At 42.1% G+C, this 26,149-nt stretch overlaps 1 protein-coding gene across 4 annotated transcripts in view; it reads left to right on the forward strand.

Moving 5' to 3' along the window:
* The window catches only part of PTPRZ1 (protein tyrosine phosphatase receptor type Z1), a 354,695-nt gene that overhangs the window by 106,219 nt on the left and 222,327 nt on the right, over window positions 1–26,149 (forward strand). For all 4 annotated transcript variants that reach the window (XM_073573380.1, XM_073573381.1, XM_073573382.1 and 1 more), the window contains exons 2-4: window positions 3,061–3,123; window positions 6,389–6,565; window positions 19,806–19,957. In XM_073573380.1, coding sequence (XP_073429481.1) covers window positions 3,061–3,123; window positions 6,389–6,565; window positions 19,806–19,957 — 392 coding nt within the window. The remainder of the gene's footprint in view (window positions 1–3,060; window positions 3,124–6,388; window positions 6,566–19,805; window positions 19,958–26,149) is intronic.

Genomic DNA, 26,149 nt, shown 5'->3' on the forward strand with positions numbered 1-26,149 from the left:
TTGTGGGAATAAAAGGACAAAAAATAGGAAAAGCTCAATGTGGCTAAACAAAAAAGTAAGAGGGGCAATTAACAGTAAAATGAAAGCATTTAAACTGCTAAAGCAGGATGGCACCGTTGAAGCTCTAAAAAACTATAAGGAGAAAAATTCTTTATCTAAAAAAATAATTAAAGCTGCCAAAAAGGAAACAGAGAAGCACATTGCTAAGGAGAGTAAAACTAATCCCAAGCTGTTCAACTATATCAATAGTAAAAGAATTAAAAGTGAAAGTGTAGGCCCATTAAAAATTGTGAGGAAAGTATGGTTGTAGATGATGAGGACAAAGCTAATATATTAAACACCTTCTTCTCCACGGTATTCACGGTGGAAGATGAAATGCTAGGTGAAATGCCAAGAGACAAAGAAAACCCTATATTAAGGGTCACCAATCTAACCCAAGAAGAGGTGCAAAACCGGCAAAATAAGATTAAAATAAATAAATCTCCGGGTCCGGATGGCATACACCCACGAGTACTAAGAGAACTAAGTAATGTAATAGACAAACCATTATTTCTTATATTTAGAGACTCTATAGCTACGGGGTCTGTTCCACAGGACTGGCGCATAGCAAATGTGGTACCAATTTTCAAAAAGGGCTCTAAAAGTGAACCTGGAAATTTTAGGCCAGTAAGTCTAACCTCTATTGTTGGCAAAATATTTGAAGGGTTTCTGAGGGATGCTATTCTGGATTATCTCAATGAGAATAACTGTTTAACGCCATATCAGCATGGGTTTATGAGGAATCGCTCCTGTCAATCTAATCTAATCAGTTTTTATGAAGAGGTAAGCTATAGACTGGACTAAGGTGAGTCATTGGATGTGGTAGATCTTCATTTTTCCAAAGCGTTTGATACCGTGCCACACAAGAGGTTGGTACACAAAATGAGAATGCTGGGTCTGGGGGAAAATGTGTGTAAATGGGTGAGTAACTGGCTTAATGATAGAAAATAGAGGGTGGTTATAAATGGTATATTCTCTAACTGGGTCGCTGTGACCAGTGGGGTACTGCAGGGGTCGGTGTTGGGACCTATTCTCTTCAACATATTTATTAACAATCTGGTAGAAGGTTTGCACAGTAAAATATCGATATTTGCAGATGATGCAAAACTATGTAAAGCAGTCAATACAAGAGAAGATAGTATTCTGCTACAGATGGATCTGGATAAGTTGGGAACTTGGGCCGAAAGGTGACAGATGCAGTTTAACAATGATAAATGTAAGGTTATACACATGGGAAGAAGGAATCAATATCACCATTACACACTGAACGGGAAACCACTGGGTAAATCTGACATGGAGAAGGACTTGGGGATCCTAGTTAATGATAAACTTACCTGGAGCAGCCAGTGCCAGGTAGCGGCTGCCAAGGCAAACAGGATCATGGGGTGCATTAAAAGAGGTCTGGATACACATGATGAGAGCATTATACTGCCTCTGTACAAATCTCTGGTTATACCGCACATGGAGTACTGTGTACAGTTTTGGGCATCGGTGCTCAGGAAGGATATAATGGAACTAGAGCGGGTACAAAGGAGGGCAACAAAATAAATAAAGGGGATGGGGGAACTACAATACCCAAAGAGATTAGCAAAATTAGGATTATTTAGTCTAGAAAAAAGACGACTGAGGGGCGATCTAATAACCATGTATAAGTATATAAGGGGACAATACAAATATCTCTCCGAGGATCTGTTTATACCAAGGAAGGTGACGGTCACAAGGGGGCATTCTCTGCGTCTGGAGGAGAAAAGGTTTTTCCACCAACATAGAAGAAGATTCTTTACTGTTAGGGCAGTGAGAATCTGGAATTCCCTGCCTGAGGAGGTGGTGATGGTGAACTCAGTCGAAGGGTTCAAGAGAGGCCTGGATGTCTTCCTGGAGCGTAACAATATTGTATCTTACAGTTATTGTTAGGTTCTTTAGAAGGACGTAGATCTGGGGATTTATTCTGACAGAATTTTATAGGCTGAACTGGATGGACTAATGTCTTTTTTCGGCCTTACTATGTTACTATGAGCCATGGTCACATGCACTTTACAACGCCATTGTAAAATGGAGATAAAAGTGCCCTATTCTGCACATCAGTTCGGTTCAAACAGTCAGACCCTCTCCTGTGCTTTTGCATCTTTATACAACAAGACTGAGCAGTGTAGCTGTGACTCCAGCACCAGGTTGAAATAAAACACTTGCTGAAAAGCAACAACTACTGTGTCTCTCTCTTTACCCTCCCGTCTTTCTTATCTCCCTTCTCTTCTGCTCTCCATAGACTTAAATTGGGAGCTGTAATCTATAGTAAGTGAACTCACAGTCCATTTAGTTTCTACTATTCAAAGTGAATGATGAGTTAAATGTGGAAATGGCTCGTTAGTGGAGAAAAAAGCATATATTACCATGTTTCTTAGATTCATTGTACTATTAATTCTTGCAAAGCTTATTCTAACAACACTTGCCTTTTAAGTGTAATGCTAAACTAACCTCATTTATGATTGTATCTGTAACATATGTGTAATTTTGCTTGCAGGCAAATGCAACCATACAGTCATGGTTTTCTTGTGATGATGATAGCTATAAAGCCTTAATTTGGAATACAAAATAATTGTTACTTCAATCATACTACCTGAAAATGAGGAAATAATCCCTTTCTTTAGTATATTTTTTAGTGCATAGTGAAAATTGAGACATTAAAAGTTACAATTTTCTATTGTGAAACTTTCCTTTTGAATCTCTGTTTAGCTCAAATGTCTTCAATGAGAGGATCAAAGTCCTACATTAAAAAAAAAAAAAAAAAATCAGTGCCATAATGCGATATAGGAAAGGTAAATCCTATGGGGTTGGTCGCCTCTGGGCGTAAACGACTTCAATGCAATCTGTCGTCAAGAAGAAAGTGTTTTTTTGTTTGTAAAAGTTGAAACTGTAGAAAGAACAATAGTTTATATTGTACATGTTTTTTATCTTAGCTATTCTAAAATATTGACTGTAACCTTACTACCATACTGAAGAACATGTTTGTATCTTTTGCAGGTTTGGTGAGTGGATATCGACAGCAGCGAAAATTAATTGAAGCTATAGATTGGTCATATACAGGTAATGATAAAAGTTGTTTGTGCCATAGAAACATTATGCTTTCATGTCAACATTAGAAGCAGTAGTAGTAATAATAGTCATATATTTACATTAGTTGTGGATAAGTCACTCATTTATTGCGCATAAATCGGACGCAGTGCACTCATCCGAATGTGACAGCTGCATAGAAACATATGAAGTTGTCACATTCCGGTCAAAAGAGCCGTAGTCCAGCCCGCGCGCTGCGTTCCGATCTCATGCCAATTCATACTGCCATCTGACAGCGCCCTTTGACCCAAGAATTTATTGAATTTTTGACACTGCAGCGCAAAAAAAACTGCAGCATCTTCCAGAAAGATTTGAATAAGTGTTTGAAATGTATTTTCTGTCAAGTTGCTTCAGGAGACATAGCTCCTACAGACCTTTCATTATTATGGTAGTATTGTTTCTCTTGGTGTTTTTTCAGCTTTTTTCTTTTTTCAAAAACACCAAAGTCAAATTTGAGCTGAAAATGATTAGGGAACAATAAATTCGTTACACACAATGCACATCTATAAGGGTTTTTTTTTTTTACAGTTTTGGTACTTTTGGGGTTGTTTTTGGATCACTTACACAAAAATTAAAAAAAAACGTAAAAAAGCAATGTCTGAATGGGAAAATCAAACAGAAAGTTGGTGAAAAGCCCATAACATGGCTTTTTTTCTAAACATTTTTGAAAATGACTTTGTGAAGGAAGCATTATAAAGATACAACTGATGGAAAAGGATCCTTCTAGTGAGACCCAAGTGTGATCTGCTCAAGGAGGTTATCCAAGCATCTAATATTTATGGCCTGTCCTAGAGATAGGTCGTCAATATCGGCCCACCTGGCAAATCCAACCAATCAGATGAAAAGACTGTGTCGGGGCATGTCCCTACACGCTGTGTCACTGTCTTATCAGTGCGGTGGTAAACAAGGTATAGAAACACAACTTTGACAAGGAAAATAGTAACACCCAGTTGTCAATTGCTTTGAATTTTTCTATGTGGAGCATGTGGAGAGGGATGGCGCAATGCAGATTTAGATGCTCTAAGGCTAGTTTCACATTAGCGCTTACAGCCGCAGCATCGGGCTGCGCACGGCCGCCGCTAAGCCCCGCCCCCTGCCGCGCCTCCGCCGGTAGCTCCGCCTACGGGCGCATGACGCTGCATGCGTCCTGCATCCCCTATCTTTAGCACTGGGGATGCCAACCAGCGCCAAACGCAACCTGTAGCAATTTGGTGCGCTCGGCGAACCGTCAAAAGGACGCATGCGCCGCCAAACGCATACCTGTGCTCGGCCTGCATCCCCAGTGCTAAAGATAGGGGACGCATGCAGAGTCATGCGCCTGTAGGTGGAGCTACCGGCGGAGGCGCGGCAGGGGGCGGGGCTTAGCGGCAGCCGTGCGCAGTCCGACGCTGCAGCCGTAAACGCTAATGTGAAACTAGCCTTAAATATGCATGACAGCTACTTTGAAAGTAAGAAACTATGCAAAATTGAAATAATTTGGAGGTCCAAATGAGAGAAGCTGAGAACTAACAACACAAGAAAATATTATGAAAATCATATTGAAATGCATTTGTCATTATCTATCTACAGTAGATATTACGGTAGGTATACTTTAAACTCCTCTGTACACATTAGGTAAAGAGTACTTTGAAATTAATCTTGTACAAACAAGATCTAAACTATCATATTTAGCACGTGAGAAGTGAGGGAATGCACAAGCAAGAACTGGCATGAACACCACCGGAACTCATGCCAAGTCTCCAAGCCTTATACACATGATGCCTGTAAAATCGCTAAACATTACATGAAACAAGAAACATCAGAAAATGAAAAAGACATCTACATCGAAAGGAGGAGGGACTGTAAAAAGACCTCACAGGAACCTAATATGTGTACACTGCCTAATGATAGGAGATTAAATTAGATCATAATAATGACATCTATAAAGATAAAGAACAACTATTTTGTGTTCTAAATTCCAGTAACATTATGGGCCGGATTCATTGAGATTGGTGTTGTGCTAGTCTTAAAGGGAACCCGTCACCTTGTTTTTAGCTATTAACCTGGCCCCCCAGTGTGTTGTTCATAATGCAATGTGCATTACTAACACGTTTTCTCAAAGAAAAGCTCCAAGTATTAGGTTTAAAAAAACACTTTATATCATTAGGGGATTCCCTCACATGCCTTTTGTTTTAGTCTTAGGGGTGGTGACTTTATCTTTTGAGCCATGGATCAGTCAGTGTGGTTTTGAAATTATACACGCCCGCAGGATTGTGATTGGTTGCCATGATTGGTTTGTCGTCAGATGTGCGCATGCACCGGAGCCACTCTGAGTCAGTGGTTACATGATAGCACACACTATGCGCACCTCTGTGTCCCCTCTGCTCTGGGGCATGGCTACTGTCCCCACTAACAGCACTGTGAGCGGTGGCTGTAAGCATTGCTGCTCTAATACTTTGACTGACAGCCAGCTCTGCAGAGCGAGTTGTCAGTCATTGTGCCGTGGCATGCTTACCGCCGCTGCTCACAGTATTTGGAGCAGTGTGGTGAGAGGTGACTGTAGCTGCTCAGTGCGCGCCATCATGACTGACGCTTTCCCGGACGGTATAATTTATTTTTGTCTCCGGAGGCGCGCTTTCTGTACAGCGGCCGCAGACCTTTCTAACGCTATTTACTAGTAGATTAACCATATATTTGCAAGTAAATAGCATTATCTGGTGTGACGGCTTTCCTTTACTGATGTATATGCAGGAGTAAGAAGCGCCTAAAACATTAGTGGCTCATGGCACGTAATCAATTACAGCAATCTTTCCACTGTTGTGTGCCTCCGTGCCTCTTGCCAGAAAAGACACACCAGTCAGGGACTCAAAACCATTTCTGGCGTAAGTTAAACCAGTAATCTGCTGAATTTTTAGAAGAATTTGTTGGGCATGCTTTGAATAGATCAAATTGAGGTTCTGTTTTCCAAGCCTTTAAAAACTCACTTTCTGCACCGTGCACATGGTACAACTGCACGGCTTTGATGTTCTTTCATACAAGCTTCCTCGTTTTTGCCTTGCTAGTCTGTAAAAGCAGTGCTTGAAAGGGTGAATATCTGCTTGATACTTTTTTTAGTTGGTGTGGTACAGTACAATGAAGAGGCCCAATGTATGTCTATGGAAGCTAGAGTTATACTGCATGCTCTAAGGTTCCCTTATACTGCCATACTACTTATCATGCAAGTTTTAATCTGAGATTTAATATAACCTCTCTATTGCAGAAAGCTTTAGCCAAACAAACTGGGTGAAAAAATATCCCGCATGCAATGGTGCCAAACAATCTCCCATCAACATTGATGAGAATCTCACTCAGTTGAATATGAATCTGAAGAAACTAACATTTCAAGGCTGGGAACAAACATCTAATCATACTTTAATTCGAAACACAGGAAAAACAGGTATATATATATTTCTTTTTATATGTGCTGTACCTGGAAAATTACAGTTATTATCACAAAGGAATGCAAACTGCTAAATAAACCTAGTAATTGCCAAATCATATTTTACTTTGCCCGAAGTCATGCAAACATCCAATTTCTAGCCAGTAACCGAAAATTGCTTGAGAGTCGGCAATATTTGTGAGTTAGCATACACTGCACACTGCAGACTCTCCTTTCCAAAGAAGCTGACTCATCGATGAGACAATATTTAATTTCTATATACCCCAAAGGGCATATGGACATTATAGAGAAAGGTACGTGAGACCAATAGAAATCCAAACTGCTGGAACAAGTTCTATTCTTGTAGACAAAAACTTAGTCATGGCCAAAAGTCTTGGCACCCTTGAAATTGTTCCAGAAAATGATGTATTTCTCCTAAAAAATTATTGCAATTGCAAGTTTTGCTATATACAGTGGGTACGGAAAGAGTTCAGATCCCTTTAAATTTTTCACTCTTTGTTTCATTGTAGCCATTTGGTAAATTACAAAAAGTTCATTTTTTTTCTCATTAATGTACACTATGCCTCCCATCTTGACTGAAAAACAGAAATGTACATGGGTTGTAACTTCTTGATGATGTTACGCACTGTGGACAAATGAACATCAAGATCTCTGGATATGGACTTGTAACCTTGACATTGTTGATGTCGTTAACGAGTTTGGTTCTCAAGTCCTCAAACTGTTCTCTTGTATTCTTTCTGTTCTCCATGTTTAGTGTGGCACATATGGACAAAAAATGCAAAGACTTGGTCAACTTCTTCCCTTTTTATAGTTTCAGGTGTAATTTTCGTGTTGCCCACACCTGTTACTTTCCACAGGTGAGTTTGAATGAGCATCACATGCTTGAAGAAAAGTTGTTTACCCACAATTTTGTAAAGGTGCCGACAATTTTGTTCAACCCATTTTTGCGATTTTGTGTGAAATGATGTCCAATTTGCTTATTTTTCTGTGTTTTTTTGTGCTGTTACAATGCACACAAAGGAAATAAATATGTGTATAACAAAACATGTAACTGCAATCATTTTCTGAAAGAAATACTTCATTTTCTGGAACAATTTCAAGGGTGCCAACACGTTCAGCCATGACTGTAATTCATCTATTCTAAATGAACACTGAATAATACATTTCCTCTGCAGTTTCCGCTGCTGCTGAAATGCCTGGCTGACCATGTTTTCTCAGATAATTTCTAGCTGATTCTCAGCGTCTGAATGTTTCAGTGCACTGTTAGTATATGTTCATACTGACTTTTTTTTTAATTTTTCTTATACATATGGGCTATTTAAAACATTCTTCGAATACGCTTTCATATAAGTTTTGAAATGGATCCTCTTCAAAGTCCATGTAAAAAAAACAGTGTGAACCTACACTTACAAGCCCAAAATCATCTTGGCAACTTTGAAAACTAATGGTATATTAAAAAAGTGTATAAGTTTAAGTGTACAGTGCTTATACTTAAAGAGAACCTGTCAAGAAAAATAACACTATTAACCTGCAGATATAAGGTCAATCTGCAAGTTACCGGAATATCGCTCTGGCACCGTGCAACACCCACCCTGAGAGCCCCACTGCTGGGAGAAAATTAACTCTATTTTTCCAGGCAGACTCACTGTCTCAGTCACAGGGGTGGCGCTGGCACAGTTTCAGACACCTCCCTGTATATAGCAAGCGGTGGCTGTAACCGTAACAGTCCCAGAGATGCGGTTACAGCTGCCACTCTCTGCGCACAGGAAATAAGTTGGAGGAAGGAAGAATTATATGGAAAATACCAATGCGTAAATGCATATTTTAAAGAGGAAAGTACCTAAATTGCTTTCTTTAAGTCTTGTAATATTGTACTCAGACATGTTTAAGTCATCTTGGCCTCCTACTTGGTTTACAGGTGATGCTAGGTGATATTTACTAATGAAATATGGACAGACGCTCAAGAACTCATAGGGTTTGGCCACTAGACTTTCAGAAACAAGCCAACATTCAAAAAACTCTGTTTTTAAAGAACAAAATGCGGCTTTTCTTTTTAAATATTTTTATTGAAGTTTTTTACATAAAACTGGGAGGAGGAGGGGGAGGGGGAACAGAACAGGAAAGGGAAGGGGGAGGGAGAAGGGTATATGTACATAGGATGGGTGAGGGTCATTAAAAAAATAGAGTACCCTTGTAACAAAGCATACCTTAATAAGTATACAATATACTTAATATACTTATACCACTAAGAGGTACAATAATACTAAACCTTTAAAGAGGGGATGCATGAGGGTGGTCTAATCCAACCACTTAAGGAGGTGCATGAAAGAAATTTAAGCCTGTCTAAACTTACTGTTCCAGACCTTCCACTTATTAGTGTAGGCGAGAATATTATTATTACTGACTACGTACCGAAATGCTGCTTTTCAATACAACTTTGGCAATCTGTGGTATTCGGGGTGACAGCCTGTATCACACAGTATTCACTGTCTCATATTTTGCCACCCTGCCAGATAATGAAGATACAATTTAATATTCAAAAACCTCACACATTATGGAGGTCAAGCACATGTTTTCCACAGTTCTGGTGCTACAGATCACGGTTGGTTATAATGTCACGGGGCACTAAGGGTAAAACAGGTGACTTGGAACCAGGGTCCCTGAACTGCCCCTAAGGCTAAGGTGGAGTCCTGACTCTCCTTAACTTGGGGGTACACTTAATGGAAGCGACCTGTTTTCCCCTTAGTGCCCCGTGACATTAGAACCAACCGTGATCTGTAGCACCAGGTGGCCTTATAAAGGGAGGGGGAGTGGCACCCACCTGCATAGATAATTAATCACAATGCAGTAACACCAGCGGCCACCGGGGGGAAAACTGACATTAATCCCTGATGGCCAAAAAGTAAAAGTTTATGTGAGGAAATCCAGATCTGAAACAGATCCAAGAAATGGATCGTGACACCCAGAAGTGGGACTGGTGTAACATGACAGGCTTCTGTATGGCGTTGCCCACATGGGCTCCAGACCAATCTCTAGCTATCACTACATCCAAAACAAAAGCGGACGTCATCGCTGAAGAAAATAGATCTTCATTCTTGCCTTCATTGCCATCTTGCTTTGCACCATGATATCCTTTGAAAAAGGTGATGTGAAGCTAATAGAATTCTTGTAGCTAGATATCTGGCTCATAGCCCAATGTCATCCAAAAGCTTTCTGATGGTTTCAATGGACCATGTTTGACACTTTAAGATTGGTATGCGATATCCAATTTCACTTTCAGTTATGAATGTGTCAATTGTGGTAGCAGTGATATAGCCATTTCTCCAAAGTGTCATGGAAATCTCTGTTTAACACAATAACACGGCATGTTGTCTCCCATTGCGCCCATCTAGGATGTCATTGGGCAGCAATTGCAAAAGTAGTTGCTTGCAGCGGATTTTGATGATTTGCATGCCTTAGTGTATTCAGTCGAACAGTGCATTGCTCAGACAACCATTAATGAGGTTATTAATAGCATGCCACATAGCGTAAGTGCATGTATTTCTGCATTTGGGGCTCATAATCAATACTGAGTTTATCGAAATGTTTTGAAAATGTTGTTCCCGTTTTGTCAAAGTTTGCACATCATTAACCTGTCTATCAGTTCTGTGATTTCCATAGTTCTTTCCTTTCTTGGAGTTACAATTTCAATGATGAGTGTTATATAGATTGTATGACTTTCCCTCTATGGCAAAAAATATTCATAGTGGCTTTCCCATCTGTTTGATGGTAGACCAAACCCATACACAGTAACAACAACGTCTATAGGGCGACACAACGATATAAATAGCATGGTAAACTCCTGACAAATTTACATGTACAATTGTTCTTTCATAATTTAACTCGGATATGGAAAATATTGTAAATTGTAGAGTGTGTTACCAAAACTGGAGTATATTTTATTAGGACTTGCAGGATGTTTTTCATTGATTCTATGTAGCCTTGATACTGTGTAGTCTGGATTTCTTCAGGGTTTACGCAAAGGACAGCGTGTAAATCGATGTTTAATTAGCAGTAACACAGTAAATGACCTTACAGACCTCACAACTGTCTCTAGGGAATCTTAAGACATTTAGACTTTTAACTAACTAGGTAAATATATTGCACGCAAGAAGTAAAAACTATTGTTAGGTCACTAGAGGATTTCTACTACTGTTTCACAAAGGTGGCATTCAGATTCTTTTGAGTAACAATGTCTGTTATTTTTATTATCACGGCAGAGCGATTCACTGACATTTCTATTTGTGTGGCATGCACGTTTCAGATTTTGTACAAAGATATTGATGAGTGACATACTTAAGCTTCACAGGGGCATTTGATGGCCCTGTCCTAATGACATAATGTAAATGCTAAGACATTTGAATTGAAACCACAGGGAACTTATTTGGGATGTTTAAAGACACTTGCCTAAAAAAACAACTCCTTGTATCTGAGAGACCACATGCATCAGTGTTTCTCTTTTATCACATCCAAAAGTTTAGTTTTAGGGATGTAACTAACAAAAACAAGGCAATAAAAATTTTTTTTTTTTTTTTTCAGAGTCATAAAGCCTTAAATATTGCTTTGTGCAGTAGGTCCCTTTGTGTAATTCTTTACATCGGCCAGAAGGGTTTGATCTTATGTACAGTGCATAGAATTCGCAGCTGTACTACCTGTTACGCAGCCGCAGACACTTGGGCTGTCAATGACAACTGGTGACTCGCATGAGAAGTGTTTCATACAGGCTGGGTTACAAGTCTAAATATGACCTCTGCCTAGTCTGTGAAAGAGGAACAGTTGTTTTTATGTCCTGTTATTTTGTATTGCTCACGGCTAATATAAGCATGTTTTAAATACAGAGAAAGAAAGAAAATAATAGACATATCTTGCTTTTATTGACATGCTTCTGTGAAAGAGCCGTCAGTGACACCATGCCAGTGTTGTTTAGGTATATGAGGATGGAGCTGGGAGAAAAGTTTCAACCATAAAATAATGACCTGTATCAGTTGTGGTACATCCGCTCACTCGGCTGCACACAGAGGTAGACACAGGTACACTGTCTCTTTAAATCTTACGTTGGTTCATTAGACACGTGGCATAAACGAACGTAATGTGAAAATAAACACAGCCCTTCTGTTGTGAACACCTTTGACCTGGCTTCTGAGTGTGGGCTCCCTCTGGTGGTTGCTGCTGGTAATGGAGCTGGTCTGGCTGACAGAAGTCAATCACTTGAGGATGATGATTGGAGGTCTGATGTTACAGACTGGAGAGATTTAAGTGAGCAACCTTCCCTCAATTGTTGACGGTGATTTGGTTTGCTTCCTGAGCATTTTGGAAGTCTGCTTGCCTCCTGCTCCGTCCTGCATCTTTCAGATAAGTTATTTGTCTGCTTGAATCTTTTTGAATTTGGATTCATTTTTGCTCTGCTGGTGTGAGTTCAGCCGGGTTCCCTGTTGGGACCTGTGCTGGACTCTGTTTCATATGCCACAGCTTGTGTCAGTCTTTTCTGTATCTCTAATCCCCTGTTATATCAGTATCTTTGTTTAGCGTCCAGTTCACATCAGAGTTCTGATTTAGTGGGGGGAGAGGTCAGTATTTTGCATATCAGACGTGTTGGATTTTTCTTAGGGTTTTTTACGTGATTGCAGACAGTATCTTTTTCTGTCCTGTTCTATCTAGACAGTTTGGGCCCCATCATTTGCTTTCTCTATTTTCTGCCTGTATTTTGTGCCTCATCTTGTCTCACCGGCAATATATGTTTGGGGGCTATCTATTCCTTTGGGGTTCTACTCCGGGGCAGTTTAGCTTTCCCATTTCTCTCTTTAGGCTTAGTTAATTCTTTGGCTGTGCCAAGGCGTCTAGGGCATCGTAGGTACGTCCCACGGCTAATTCTAGTTGTGTCATCAGTTTAGGGGTCTGCAATCCGCTAAGTTACCAACCTCTCTGGTTATCTGGTTACCTAGCCTATTCACCTGCCATCCTCCTCGGTTACCTAATCATAGCACCTTCAGGCAAAAGCAGGGAAAAACAAAACAAATGGTATTGTCACGGAGTGACTTGTCTTCTGTGACGCGACCCGCAGGATGGCACTCAAACCAGGACAAACAAAAGGAACACCGGGGAAACAGTTACAATGGTGGGTCCCTGCAATAGGGAACAGGGACGTGGAGACCTCCTGCACTCCCCTTAGGCAGTGTCCCTGAATACTCCTAACGTTTCCTATACAAGCTCTGCACCTGTCGCCGAGCAGGATACCTCAATCCCTAACTTGCCCTGCACCTATCCCTTACTAGTGAACTGGATGGTGCAGATACTAGTCCCACTGCTGTACTAATACACACAAGGAAAATACAACAAAACAGGGAAAACACACAACTTAGCTTTGCTCTGCTGCAATTGCTCCAAGCAACAGAGTACGGCATCCGGATACAGCTTCCACCTGAATAGCTGCTACTCCAAAGCTCTGGCTGAGCTGCAAGGAACTCCTCTCAATAGCTCCTTTCTCCACCAAGGTTGGTTGGGAATGAACAATATCACCAACAGTGATTGAGAACACCTGATACTCCTTTATAGGTAGGAGCCAGGGTAATCACACCTGCTTGGTAATTTACATGTAATAACCCCAGCAGCCACCGGGGGCAAAACCAGAACTAAAGCAACTACAGTGTAATAACCCCAGCGGCCTCCGGGGGCAAAATTAACCTTAAGCCAAAGGCTTAAAGGAAAAAAAAGGATATCTGTGCTAAATCTGCCACAATCCAACATGGATCGCGACAGTTATACAGTCTCTGTATCTGCAGGGACCCATTCACTGGTTCAGCTTTTCCTTCTCAGGACACAAAACGCTGAAGTTCTCTCTCCAGCCCTACTGAACACTGAATGCCTCTGGAGACCGACTATGTAACCCCCAAAAAACACCCTGGGGTGGAGATAAGGTGGACAGCCTCCCACCCACTCTATGGTTGTCCACAAAAACCCAGCCCTTAAAATGGCCTTTTAACCACTTTCAACACATAGTGTGCTGGAGGAAACTTCTGGGCTTCAAATAACTGAAGATAATAGCCGCAATGAAACGCATCTCCCCTTTTGCACTTTGCCAGTGACTTTGCAAACTAGCTCTCCCTTAGAAGTATACAGAAAAACTGTGTGGCAAACATCTCTCCAATGAACCATTCCCTGTAAATAGATCTCCATATAGCAATAACCCCCAGAACCGAAGAGCATCATGCTTTAAATCATGATATTATGACAATTCTCCAAATCATAATATAATCAATACAAGGGGACGTTGATACCACCTCTTAAAATTGCATAAAGCGACGACTCATAAATATATGCTTGAAAACAGAGAAAACCGAGTCTATGCTATTTGACAAAAATGCAGAAAATTTTATTTATCATTAAATATGACATAAAATGTACGTATATGCACAGAACACCACATAGTAATCCAGTGAGCAGAAAGAAAGTGGATAACAAATAGACATTTTGCTTATAGTGACCTGAGTTCCCTAGATCATAGCTAAAACAACTACTACCACACTATAGGCATTAAAGGCAGAAAGTAATGCTGCTGTGGGTCAAGCTAATCTTCTAAACACATCATGTTTCCCGGCGTAGTATAAGGGAAGGGGGGCGCATAATGCAAGGCCCCACAAAAGTCTGTGCATGCCATATATCCCTCAAAAGCAATCTAGTGATGTACTATAGAGGAAGCCAAGGGAGCACCACCTTCAGTGAAGCAGGGAAACTGAATGTGCACAGATGCATAAAAAGCTGAGCTTAAATAGCAAGACACACGTAGCGGTGGAATAGGTGACCATATATCAAGTGCAGGTAATTACCTGTCATGTCCTCAGATTGTGGGAGCAGGTAGAAACGGACCCCGACGTACGTTTCAGTGAAAGTATCCTTCAGGGGGCGTGGCTTTAAACAATCCCATGTTCCCATTTAAATACCTATGTGTAAATCAGCCAGTAAGGGTCACTGTTTACAAATGGTGCAATAGCGCGCTGTCAGGGTCGCTATATGGACGTCACTTCCGCCTCAAACAGAGTCTCCCCATTGTGTAATACTAGTAGGCGGGCAGCTCATTCCTGCCAATGGGAGGCTAAGGCGTCGCTGCCGCCCCTAATAACATAAAGCAGGGAGCTGCAAATATCTCTCCTGCCAGGGCTACGCAGCGCGACACCTACACCCAAAGTGGGAGGGCGAACTGCTCCCCTGTCAATAAGAGACCCGGGAGTCACTCCCGCCCACAAGTCACTGCCAGAACTGAGCAGCGACATCATTTCTGCCCAAAAGAGGAAGGAGGGGAGGGGGAAGTCACGTATGGTAAAAATAGAATAGGCGTTATTCCCCTGCCAGTAATGCATCCACACGTCACTATCGCCCAGATAGCTAGGTCATGTGGGCGTAACCAGGCGACCTAGGAGAGCTGTGGAAGTAGATAAGACGTCAAGGAGACAGCTGGCAAGGGGGAGGCCAGCTCCCTGCTTTATGTTATTAGGGGCTGCAGCGACGCCTTAGCCTCCCACTTGTAAGGAATGAGCTGCCCGCCTACTAATATTACACAATGGGGAGACTCTGTTTGAGGCGGAAGTGACGTCCATATAGCGACACTGACAGCGTGCTATTGCACCATTTGTAAACAGTGACCCTTATTGGCTGATTTACACATAGGTATGGGTATTTAAATGGGAACTTGGCATTGTTTAAAACCACGCCCCCTGAAGGATACTTTCACCGAAACGGACGACTGGGTCCGTTTCTACTTGCTCCCACAATCTGAGGACATGACAGGTAATTACCTGCACTTGATATATGGTCACCTATTCCACCACTACGTGTGTCTTGCTATTTAGGCTCAGCTTTTTATGCATCTGTGCACATTCAGTTTCCCTGCTTCACTGAAGGTGGTGCTCCCTTGGCTTCCTCTATAATACATCACTAGATTGCTTTTGAGGGATATATGGGATGCACAGACTTTTGTGGGGCCTTGCATTATGCGCCCCCCTCCCTTATACTACGCCGGGAAACATGGTGTGTTTAGAAGATTAGCTTGACCCACAACAGCATTACTTTCTGCCTTTAATGCCTATATTGTGGTAGCAGTTGTTTTAGCTATGATCTAGGGAACTCAGGTCACTATAAGCAAAATGTCTATTTGTTATCCACTTTCTTTCTGCTCACTGGATTACTATGTGGTGTTCTGTGCATATACGTACATTTTATGTCATATTTAATGATAAATAACATTTTCTGCATTTTTGTCTAATAGCATAGACTCGGTTTTCTCTGTTTTCAAGCATGCTTTAAATCATAAAGTATATTGCCTTCCACAGGATCTGTACATTCAGGTGAAAAAAAATATTTTTATAGTGCAGATTAAAAACATGAAAATAAATAAAATGATACTCGCGCTGTGAATCAATGGAGAATAAAAATATATATATATATATATATATATATATATAGTTACCTGTAGGATCAAGGCAATAAACTCATAAGCATTAGATGTTAGAAGATACTGAGTATTGATGGATCAGACTACAAAAAGACAAAGCAAAACATAAGTTTTAAATCTGAAAATGCAAAGTCATATCCAAAGAAAAAAAAAAGTGTGAAGTGTCCGGGTTAGGCTCTAGTGACAAAGAGCATGGTCGGTATTGCATTCTAATAGTTAATTAAAAACACCTACCATATAACTATGCAGACATAAATAAAAACAGAAACAAACACACTGGGGGAACCATAAAGTGCTATAAATGTAACTTGCACATACCCCCACTGTGACTATTACCTCTGAATAGGAGTGCAGTGGGAAACGCCCGGTGGTTCACTAATGTGAACAGACTTTTAAGCAGTAGATTCACCGCTGTAAGCGGACTTTTAAGCGGTAGAAGCCAGCGGCATATACTTGCTAATCGTTTAGGAAGTCTCTCATTTAGTAGATAAAAACGATTAGCAAGTATGTGCCGCTGGCTTCTACTGCTTAAAAGTCCGCTTACAGCGGTGAATCTACTGCTTAAAAGTCTGTTCACATTAGTGAAACATCGGGCGTTTCCCACTGCACTCCTATTCAGAGGTAATATAATTATAGAAGGATAGGGAAAATGAAGGGAGGTCAGCTCACCAGTCTCGGTTGCGATCCATAATCCTCCTGCGCACGGAGTCACCTTGATCAGGGGTGTTGACTGAAGCAAAATAAAGAATGGAATCTCCAGCGCTGGACTTCAGTTAAAAATACATCATTTATTGTAAATTCTTAAAATAGAACAGAAAAAAGTATGGATAAGGACATACAGGCAGATGGGGTCTCTGGTGGTCTCCAACCAACGCGTTTCGACCTAGAGGGTCTTACTCATGGTCATAAATGATGTATTTTTAACTGAAGTCCAGCGCTGGAGATTCCATTCTTTATTCAGAGGTAATAGTCACAGTGGGGGCATGTGCAAGTTACATTTATAGCACTTTATGGTTCCCCCAGTGTGTTTGTTTCTGTTTTTATTTACGTCTGCATAGTTATATGGTAGGTGTTTTTAATTAACTATTAGAATGCAATACCGACCATGCTCTTAGTCACTAGAGCCTAACCCGGACACTTCACACTTTTTTTTTTCTTTGGATATGACTTTGCATTTTCAGATTTAAAACTTATGTTTTGCTTTGTCTTTTTGTAGTCTGATCCATCAATACTCAGTATCTTCTAACATCTAATGCTTATGAGTTTATTGCCTTGATCCTACAGGTAAATATATATATATATATATATATATATATATATATATATATATATATACAGTGGGGCAAAAAAGTATTTAGTCGGTCAGCAATAGTGCAAGTTCCACCACTTAAAAAGATGAGAGGCGTCTGTAATTTACATCATAGGTAGACCTCAACTATGGGAGGCAAACTGAGAAAAAAAAATCCAGAAAATCACATTGTCTGTTTTTTTTTTCCTTTTATTTGCATATTATGGTGGAGAATAAGTATTTGGTCAGAAACAAGCAATCAAGATTTCTGGCTCTCACAGACCTGTAACTTCTTCTTTAAGAGTCTCCTCTTTCCTCCACTCATTACCTGTAGTAATGGCACCTGTTTAAACTTGTTATCAGTATAAAAAGACACCTGTGCACACCCTCAAACAGTCTGACTCCAAACTCCACTATGGTGAAGACCAAAGAGCTGTCAAAGGACACCAGAAACAAAATTGTAGCCCTGCACCAGGCTGGGAAGACTGAATCTGCAATAGCCAACCAGCTTGGAGTGAAGAAATCAACTGTGGGAGCAATAATTAGAAAATGGAAGACATACAAGACCACTGATAATCTCCCTCGATCTGGTGCTCCACGCAAAATCCCACCCCATGGAGTCAGAATGATCACAAGAACGGTGAGCAAAAATCCCAGAACCACGTGGGGGGACCTAGTGAATGAACTGCAGAGAGCTGGGACCAATGTAACAAGGCCTACCATAAGTAACACACTACGCCACCATGGACTCAGATCCTGCAGTGCCAGACGTGTCCCACTGCTTAAGCCTGTACATGTCCGGGCCCGTCTGAAGATTGCTAGAGAGCATTTGGATGATCCAGAGGAGTTTTGGGAGAATGTCCTATGGTCTGATGAAACCAAACTGGAACTGTTTGGTAGAAACACAACTTGTCGTGTTTGGAGGAAAAAGAATACTGAGTTGCATCCATCAAACACCATACCTACTGTAAAGCATGGTGGTGGAAACATCATGCTTTGGGGCTGTTTCTCTGCAAAGGGGCCAGGACGACTGATCCGGGTACATGAAAGAATGAATGGGGCCATGTATCGTGAGATTTTGAGTGCAAACCTCCTTCCATCAGCAAGGGCATTGATGATGAAACGTGGCTGGGTCTTTCAACATGACAATGATCCAAAGCACACCGCCAGGGCAACGAAGGAGTGGCTTCGTAAGAAGTATTTCAAGGTCCTGGAGTGGCCTAGCCAGTCTCCAGATCTCAACCCTATAGAAAACATTTGGAGGGAGTTGAAAGTCCGTGTTGCCAAGCGAAAAGCCAAAAACATCACTGCTCTAGAGGAGATCTGCATGGAGGAATGGGCCAACATACCAACAACAGTGTGTGGCAACCTTGTGAAGACTTACAGAAAACGTTTGACCTCTGTCATTGCCAACAAAGGATATATCACAAAGTATTGAGATGAAATTTTGTTTCTGACCAAATACTTATTTTCCACCATAATATGCAAATAAAAGGAAAAAAAAAACAGACAATGTGATTTTCTGGATTTTTTTTTCTCAGTTTGTCTCCCATAGTTGAGGTCTACCTATGATGTAAATTACAGACGCCTCTCATCTTTTTAAGTGGTGGAACTTGCACTATTGCTGACTGACTAAATACTTTTTTGCCCCACAATATATATATAATATATTTATTCTCCATTGATTCACAGCGCGAGTATCATTTTGTTTAAATCGTTTCTTTTCACCCCTGGTGGTGTGGGGGTTTCTTACTTGCTGTTGAATCAACCCTGCACACTAGCGCCGTTGATATATATTATATATATTCGAAAATAAATAAAGAATATGTTTCAACATCCTGATTTTCTTCTGCAGCAATTTTCATTTTTACATTTTAAATATGATTGTCATTTATCATTGTTTTGTTATATAGTACATTGTATTTCAGTTAGATATAGAATCATAAAATGTTAGAGTTGGAAGGGACCTCCAAGGTCATCGTGTCCAACCTCCTGATCAATGCAGGATTCACTAAACCATCTCAGTCTGTCCAACCTCTGTTTGAAGACTTCTATTTAAGGAGAACTCACCACCTATCATGGCAGCCTGTTCCACTCACCCGCATTGTCAAAAATGTTTTTCTAATATCTAATCTGTATCTTCTCCCTTTCAGTTTCATGCCATTCCATTCTCGTGTTTCCATGTGCAAATGAGAACGAGGATGATCCCTCTACACTGAGGCATCCCATCAGATATTTGTAGACCGCTTCTTAGCCTTCTTTTTTGCCAGTTAAACATTCCCAGATCCTTTAACTGTACCTCGTAGGACATAGTTTGCAGTCCGCTCATCATCCTGGTAGCTCTTATAATATTTAGTATTATATTGTCACAAGAACTATATTGCATAACAAATGTCTCTCTAATGCCTGTTGACACCTAAAATAATATATAATTGGTTTTAATACATTATCTTCTTGGTTTTCAGTGGAAATTAATTTGACAGGAGAATATTACCTTAGCGGTGGAGCATTAGATGCAGTTTACCGAGCTAGCAGAATAACATTTCACTGGGGAAAATGCAATGCTACGTCAGATGGATCAGAGCACAGTTTAGAAGGCCAGAAATTCCCTTTAGAGGTAATCATTTATAATTCATATTTTTGCAATGTTTTAGCAACTCTAAAGTAAAGACATGTTTAATAATTCTAAGTCAAATAAAGACCAACAAATGCTAAATGTGACTCAGAGTTTGCTAGTTATCCCATGTCATAATTCTTGTTATTTGTTCACATAACTATCTAATGTTTGAAGGGTTTTTCAGGATCTTTACTGCTGCATACAAAATATCTGCAAATTTTCTGCAATATGTGCATGTATTAAATGAGGATTTTGCCACAGATTGTGTTACATTGCATGAAGTCTGCAATGTATTCCGCAACAAAAAATTGACATGCTTCGCCTCTGAAAATCTACATTGCATGGGTGGATAATATTTTTAGTATGTAGATAAAATTTGTCATCTACAAATCCAGCCTTGACTCAGATAACACAGCACTGGGTTATCAGAGCTGTAATTCAGTGACCCCTGTGACAGGTAGGGGGCGCTATGTGGGCTCCCCAGGTCATGCATACAGGCGTTCCCTCTGTGGTGATGCAGAAACAGTGACTGGCAGGGTTGTGAATGGCCGATATATGTCACAGGGATGGATGCTCCCTGAGATGCAACCCGGAGTGTTTTAATATTAGTGCACGTGAGCACTAATATAACGGTTAGTGCACCTGGGTCTGGGTTGCAGGTAGCTACGAGAGATGGGAGGGTCAGGCTACCCATATTACCTCACCTTTGGGTGAGGGTGCTGGCTGTACCCCTATTTTCCTTCAGGACCAGAAGGTATTTTCAGGACCTGCCGTGAGGTCATGACCAGGTGACCAGCCATGTGATCCAGTCCTCACCTGGGGGTGGGTTACAGGCTACATAATGGAGGTGTGTTTAGCACATGAGAGAGTGTTGGGAGTCTGGATTGTGCACAGATTTCCATGTGTCCAGGTGGGACACTACATAGTTGTCTGTAACCTGGGAGGTAGACAGCCTCCTGTGTGTGTGGCTCCAGGCCAAGCCTGCTTGCTGGATATCGCACAGCCTGTGGAAACAGTGCTGGCTTTCCTGAACCAGAGGAACGAGGTCTGTGAGATACCTCCAGAGTGGACGGTCGGACCCTGGTCAGTAAGAGACTGTACTGTCCTATGGAACTGAGTGTTTAACGGACATTGCCCTGGCCTGTGTGTGAACAGGGTCTGAAGTAGCAAAGACCTGTTTATGGACATTATTATTTTATGTTGCCGGACCTAAAGGCTGACTAGTCTGTGTTTGTGCTGCTGGGGATATGGAGCAATAAACCCAAGAGAACTTTTAAGGAAATTGAGTCTTCCTGTATGTTATAGCGCTGCCAAGCGGGCGTTCCCCAATGCACTCAGTGAGCGCTGCCTTTCAGAGCACAAAGAATATGTAATTTGACTCCAAACTGTAACATAAGTGCCAGTTCCTGTCCCCTCTTTCTGCTTCGGGCCGCTAGGAGGCACCATTCCTTTGTTGCCAGTGACGTTTGACAGCGTCAGTCCTGTTTTATTACTAGGATTTTTGGTGCCACTACATCAGGGAGCTATGTGGTTAATTGCTTGATTTTGATTATTCCATTCTGCGAGCCCTGAGTGGGGCTGTCTGCTATTTAAACCCCTGAGTCTCTGACTTCCATTGCCAATGAGTTCTGCTTACCTGTCTGTCATGGTCACGTATGACTGGACACACCGCCTCCAGCAGGGCGAATTTATATGACACGCGTGATCCTGGATACACCGCCTCCAGCAGGGCGAATTTAAATAATAGAATGTGCAGCCGGATACACCGCCTCCAGCAGGCGAATTTCAGTAGTACACGTATGTCTGGATACACCGCCTCCAGCAGGGCGAATTTCAGAATAAAGGAGAAAACCAAGAAAACAATTACAATGGTGGTCCTTCGATAGGGAACGGGGACGTGGAGACCTCCTGTACTCTCCTGAGTCAGTGTCTCTACACTCCTAACGATCCCTAGGCCGGTTCCGCACCGGGCGCCGATCAGGATACCTGAAATCCCTAGCTCGCCCTGAACCAATCCCTTACTAGTGAAGTGGACGGTGCAGAAACTAATCTCACCACTGCACTAAAACACACATTGAGGAAAGTGACAAACAGGGAAACACCACTTAGCTTTGCTCTGTTGCTAATGCCCCAAGCAACAGAGTCCGACACCTGAGTTCATCTTTTCCTCCAACCGGATCCAACACCTGAGTGCAGCTTTCCAGCAACAGAGTCCCGCATCTGAGTGCAGCTTTCCAGCAACAGAGTCCCGCATCTGAGTGCAGCTTTCCAGCAACAGAGTCCCGCATCTGAGTGCAGCTTTCCAGCAACAGAGTCCCGCATCTGAGTGCAGCTTTCCAGCAACAGAGTCCCGCATCTGAGTGCAGCTTTCCAGCAACAGAGTCCCGCATCTGAGTGCAGCTTTCCCGCAACAGAGTCCCGCATCTGAGTGCAGCTTTCCAGCAACAGAGTCCAGCATCCGAGTGCAGCTTTCCAGCAACAGTGTTGAGTTCATTTTCCCCTTCACCGTCGATGTCTGATGAACTCCCTCTTCTGGTGAAGGAAGGTAGTGAGGCTGATTACCAAACACCTGATCTGGTAGATGATGACTGGGTAACAGGAAATTCTGACTGGATATAAGGCAGCCGACGCCCTTCTGATTCGCTGGTGATTTCTCTGCTGGATTCTTGGAGACCGGTCGGATTCCTGCTTCCCAAAGATAAGTTTTTGCTCTGCTATTGAACTTATTAGTTTTGTTTTGTTTACCTTGTTTTTTGGAGTTCAGCCATCCCTGGTCGGGGGTGTGCTGAGTTCCATTTTTGTCTCTGATCAGTTTGTCTCTTTGCTCTGTCTTCAGAATTTACATGAGTGCTGATATAGTCGTTTTGAAGTCCTAGCGACTTCAGGGCCTGTTTTTCCTATCAGACGGTTGGGACATTTTTTGGTAGGGTTTTTTACGGATTGCAGACAGCAGCTTTTCTATCCTGTCCTTTTTAGTTAGCTTGGGCCCCATCGTTTGCTCAACCTATCTTTCTATCTGTGTTAGTGTTTTCATCTTGCTTCACCGTCATTATATGATGGGGGCTGCCTATTGCTTTGGGGTTTGCTCTGTGGCAGTTTAGATTTCCCCTTTCTTTCTTTAGGCCTATTTAGTTCTCCGGCTGTGATCGAGGGGTCTAGGGCATCGTAGGAACCCCCCACGGCTACTGTTAGTTGTTGTTGATATGATCAGGGGTCTGCAATCCGATAGCTACCAACCTCTCCAGTTTTCTGGACTTAGCTTGTATTTCTGTTTTTTCCTCCTTCGGTGACTCATTCATAACAAACAGAGTCCAGCATCCGAGTGCAGCTTTCCAGCAACAGAGTCCAGCATCTGAGTGCAGCTCTCTTCCAGCAACAGAGTCCAGCATCTGAGTGCAGCTTTCACCATAGCTGCCACTCCACCAAGCTTTGCAAGAACTCCTCGCTGACACCATAGCTGCCACTCCAAGCTTTGCAAAAACTCCTCTCTGACATCATAGCTGCCACTCCACCAAGCTTTGCAAGAACTCCTCGCTGACACCATAGCTGACACTCCACCATGCTTTACAAGAACTCCTCGCTGACACCATAGGTGCCACTCCTCCAAGCTTTGCCAGAACTCCTCACTGACACCATAGCTGCCACTCCAGGATTCTGACTGAGCTGCCAGGAACTCTCTCTAGCTTCTTCCTTCACCAAGGATGGTTGGAAAACACCAATATCACCAACAGTGAGTGAAACCACCTGCTACACCTTTATAGGCAGGACCTAAGGAATCACACCTGCTTCATTATCATGTGCAATAACGCTAACCACCACCGGGGGCAAACTAGAACAAAAGACACCACTGTGTAATAACCCCAATGGCCACCGGGGTCAAAACCAACTCCAAGCAACCAGCTGAAAGGAAAAAAAAGGTTACTTATTCAAAACCTGTCATGTCCAACCTGGATCATGACACTGTCACTTAGCTCTAGTCCTTGCTCTTGTGTTGTCTCCCCAATTTATCCTGTTTTCTGACCATGGCTTGAATTTTGAATATCCACTTGCTTTACGATTTTGTCTTTGACGTGACCTCTGGTCATTTAAGCCTATGGTGACCATTCTTGCATTCAGTTTGCTCCACTGGTCAGCAGCTACTCTGTGGACTCAACCAAGGGGCCCCTATGTAAGTCCAAATCCCTGTACAGGGGTTAAAGGGTGAAGGCCAGGAAAACTTCTTGAATCTGGTAAATGGAGTGACTTAGGTTAAGCCTGTCAATGGAAACCCTGTTAACAGCTGTAAGTCTTCCATGAACAGTGCAAAAGTGACACAAACTTAACATCAATAAATGACAAGACATCAAGATGGTGCATTATGAGTCATGGTAATCTTTGCTACATCTGTATATTGCTGTTATTTTATTATGCTTTAAGTTTGTTTGTTTTTTAAATCCATACAGAAAATTTGCAGGGGCCCCTAAACTGATGTCCTATTCCTAGGCTAAAAACATCAGTGTTTGATTAATGGAGGAAACCCTCCTGATTAGCACAATGAACTGGCTGAAATCATTGCATCACCATTATTGTTTAAGCTGGTTTACACCATACGTACATAGTGTTGTGGCAGCTCAGTCCAGTTAATTTGTGCTGCAGTACCAGACAGTTGTGCTTGAAAAAAAGTTGTGATTCACAGGGTCCCTTGAGTTCAGACCAGTTACTTTCAGAATGTATGGCTGTGAGTAAATGGATGGTAACTGTTCTTCACTGCTGTTTTGTCACAGACTGTATGTACAGTATACTCCTAGTTTTTTTGTCTTTTTCTCCCTATTTTCTTCTTATTTTCATTGCTAAACTGTAAGCTGTGAAACATTCTTTCATAAAACAAATGAACCCCAAAATGGTTGCTTCATTCCCTGCGTCAGCTTTTATACATGCTATGGAAGGCTGTGCTACACTATTTGATGTGACGGCTCCAAGCCGTTATAGGGAAGCCTATAACCAGTTGAGTCCAAGTCTTCTCTGGTTGGGTATTTTTTGCAATTTGCAAAATCGAATCCAAATGGTTAGATTTGACCCAAATCAATTTGCATTTAATCCTATCCCCCTCTTTAGCATTTACACGAGGTATGACATCATTTTTGATCATCGCATGACTTGAAATGTCATTTTTTTCACCAATTTTCTCCATTAATTTTGAAATCAGTTTGGGCTCGTGAGTGGAGATTAGCTACTTTGGTGTCTCCCAAACACTAACCATACAAAAATAGTTATTAGTGCTAATTTTCCTATGTGTAACAACCCTGCTGGCATCACTGCATGACCTCCCATCCCCCACACACCAACTTACTCACTGCTCCAGGCCATACTGTGTGTTCTGTCTGCTGCTGGCTCCATGTGTGCCTTTTGCTTCCTGCTTGCTCTCTGCATGCTTCCTGGCTGTGTGCATAGGGGGGCAGCGCTGGCACTCTCTGGTTCTTATGGATTCAGTGTGCACCTGCTTAATGTGCTCCTGGCCAATCACCAAGAGGCCTCTAGTATTTAGGGCAGCTCCACCCGGTGGAAGCTGCCTGAGCAATGCCTTTACTCAGTGTCTTACTGCTGAGTTGCCAGGTCCTGTCCTGTGTTTCGCCTTTTCTGGAGGCTTGATTCCTAGTCCTGTATCTTGTACCTGTCTGTTTGCCCTTCAGGAGGCAGAATATCCTGGTCTCTGAGTCCTTGTTCTTAGCCTTACCTTGTAGCTGTCCGTCCGCCCTCCAGGAGGCAGAATATCCTGGTCCCTGTGCTTGCGCCTTGCCTTGTCTCGTACCGGCCCCTGTTTCTTTGTTCCTATACCTTGTCTTGTACCGTTGCCTTGTCTGAACTTAGTCCTACCTCTGTCTGTGGCTCCCTTCCCTGCTGTGTCTTTCCTTGTGTTCTCTTGCAGCTCTGCCTGTGCTTCGCACTCTTGTGGCTCTGCCTGTTTCGTACTCTTGTGACTCTGCCTGTGCTCCGCACTCTTGCGGCTCTGCCTGCTCCTTACTCTTACGGCTCTGCTTATACTCCGCATTCTTGGCATCTCTGCCTGCTCCGTGCTCTTGGCAGCTCTGCCTGCTCCATACTCTTGTGACTCTGCCTGTGCTCTGCACTCTTGCGGCTCTGCCTGCTCTGTACTCTAGCGGCTCTGCTTATACCACGCACTCCTGCGGCTCTGCCTGCTCTGTACTTTTGCGG

This window comes from Dendrobates tinctorius, unplaced genomic scaffold (assembly GCF_039654945.1).
Source record: "Dendrobates tinctorius isolate UK_male_01 unplaced genomic scaffold, ASM3965494v1 ptg000035l, whole genome shotgun sequence".
In the NCBI taxonomy this organism is placed as follows: domain Eukaryota; kingdom Metazoa; phylum Chordata; class Amphibia; order Anura; family Dendrobatidae; genus Dendrobates; species Dendrobates tinctorius.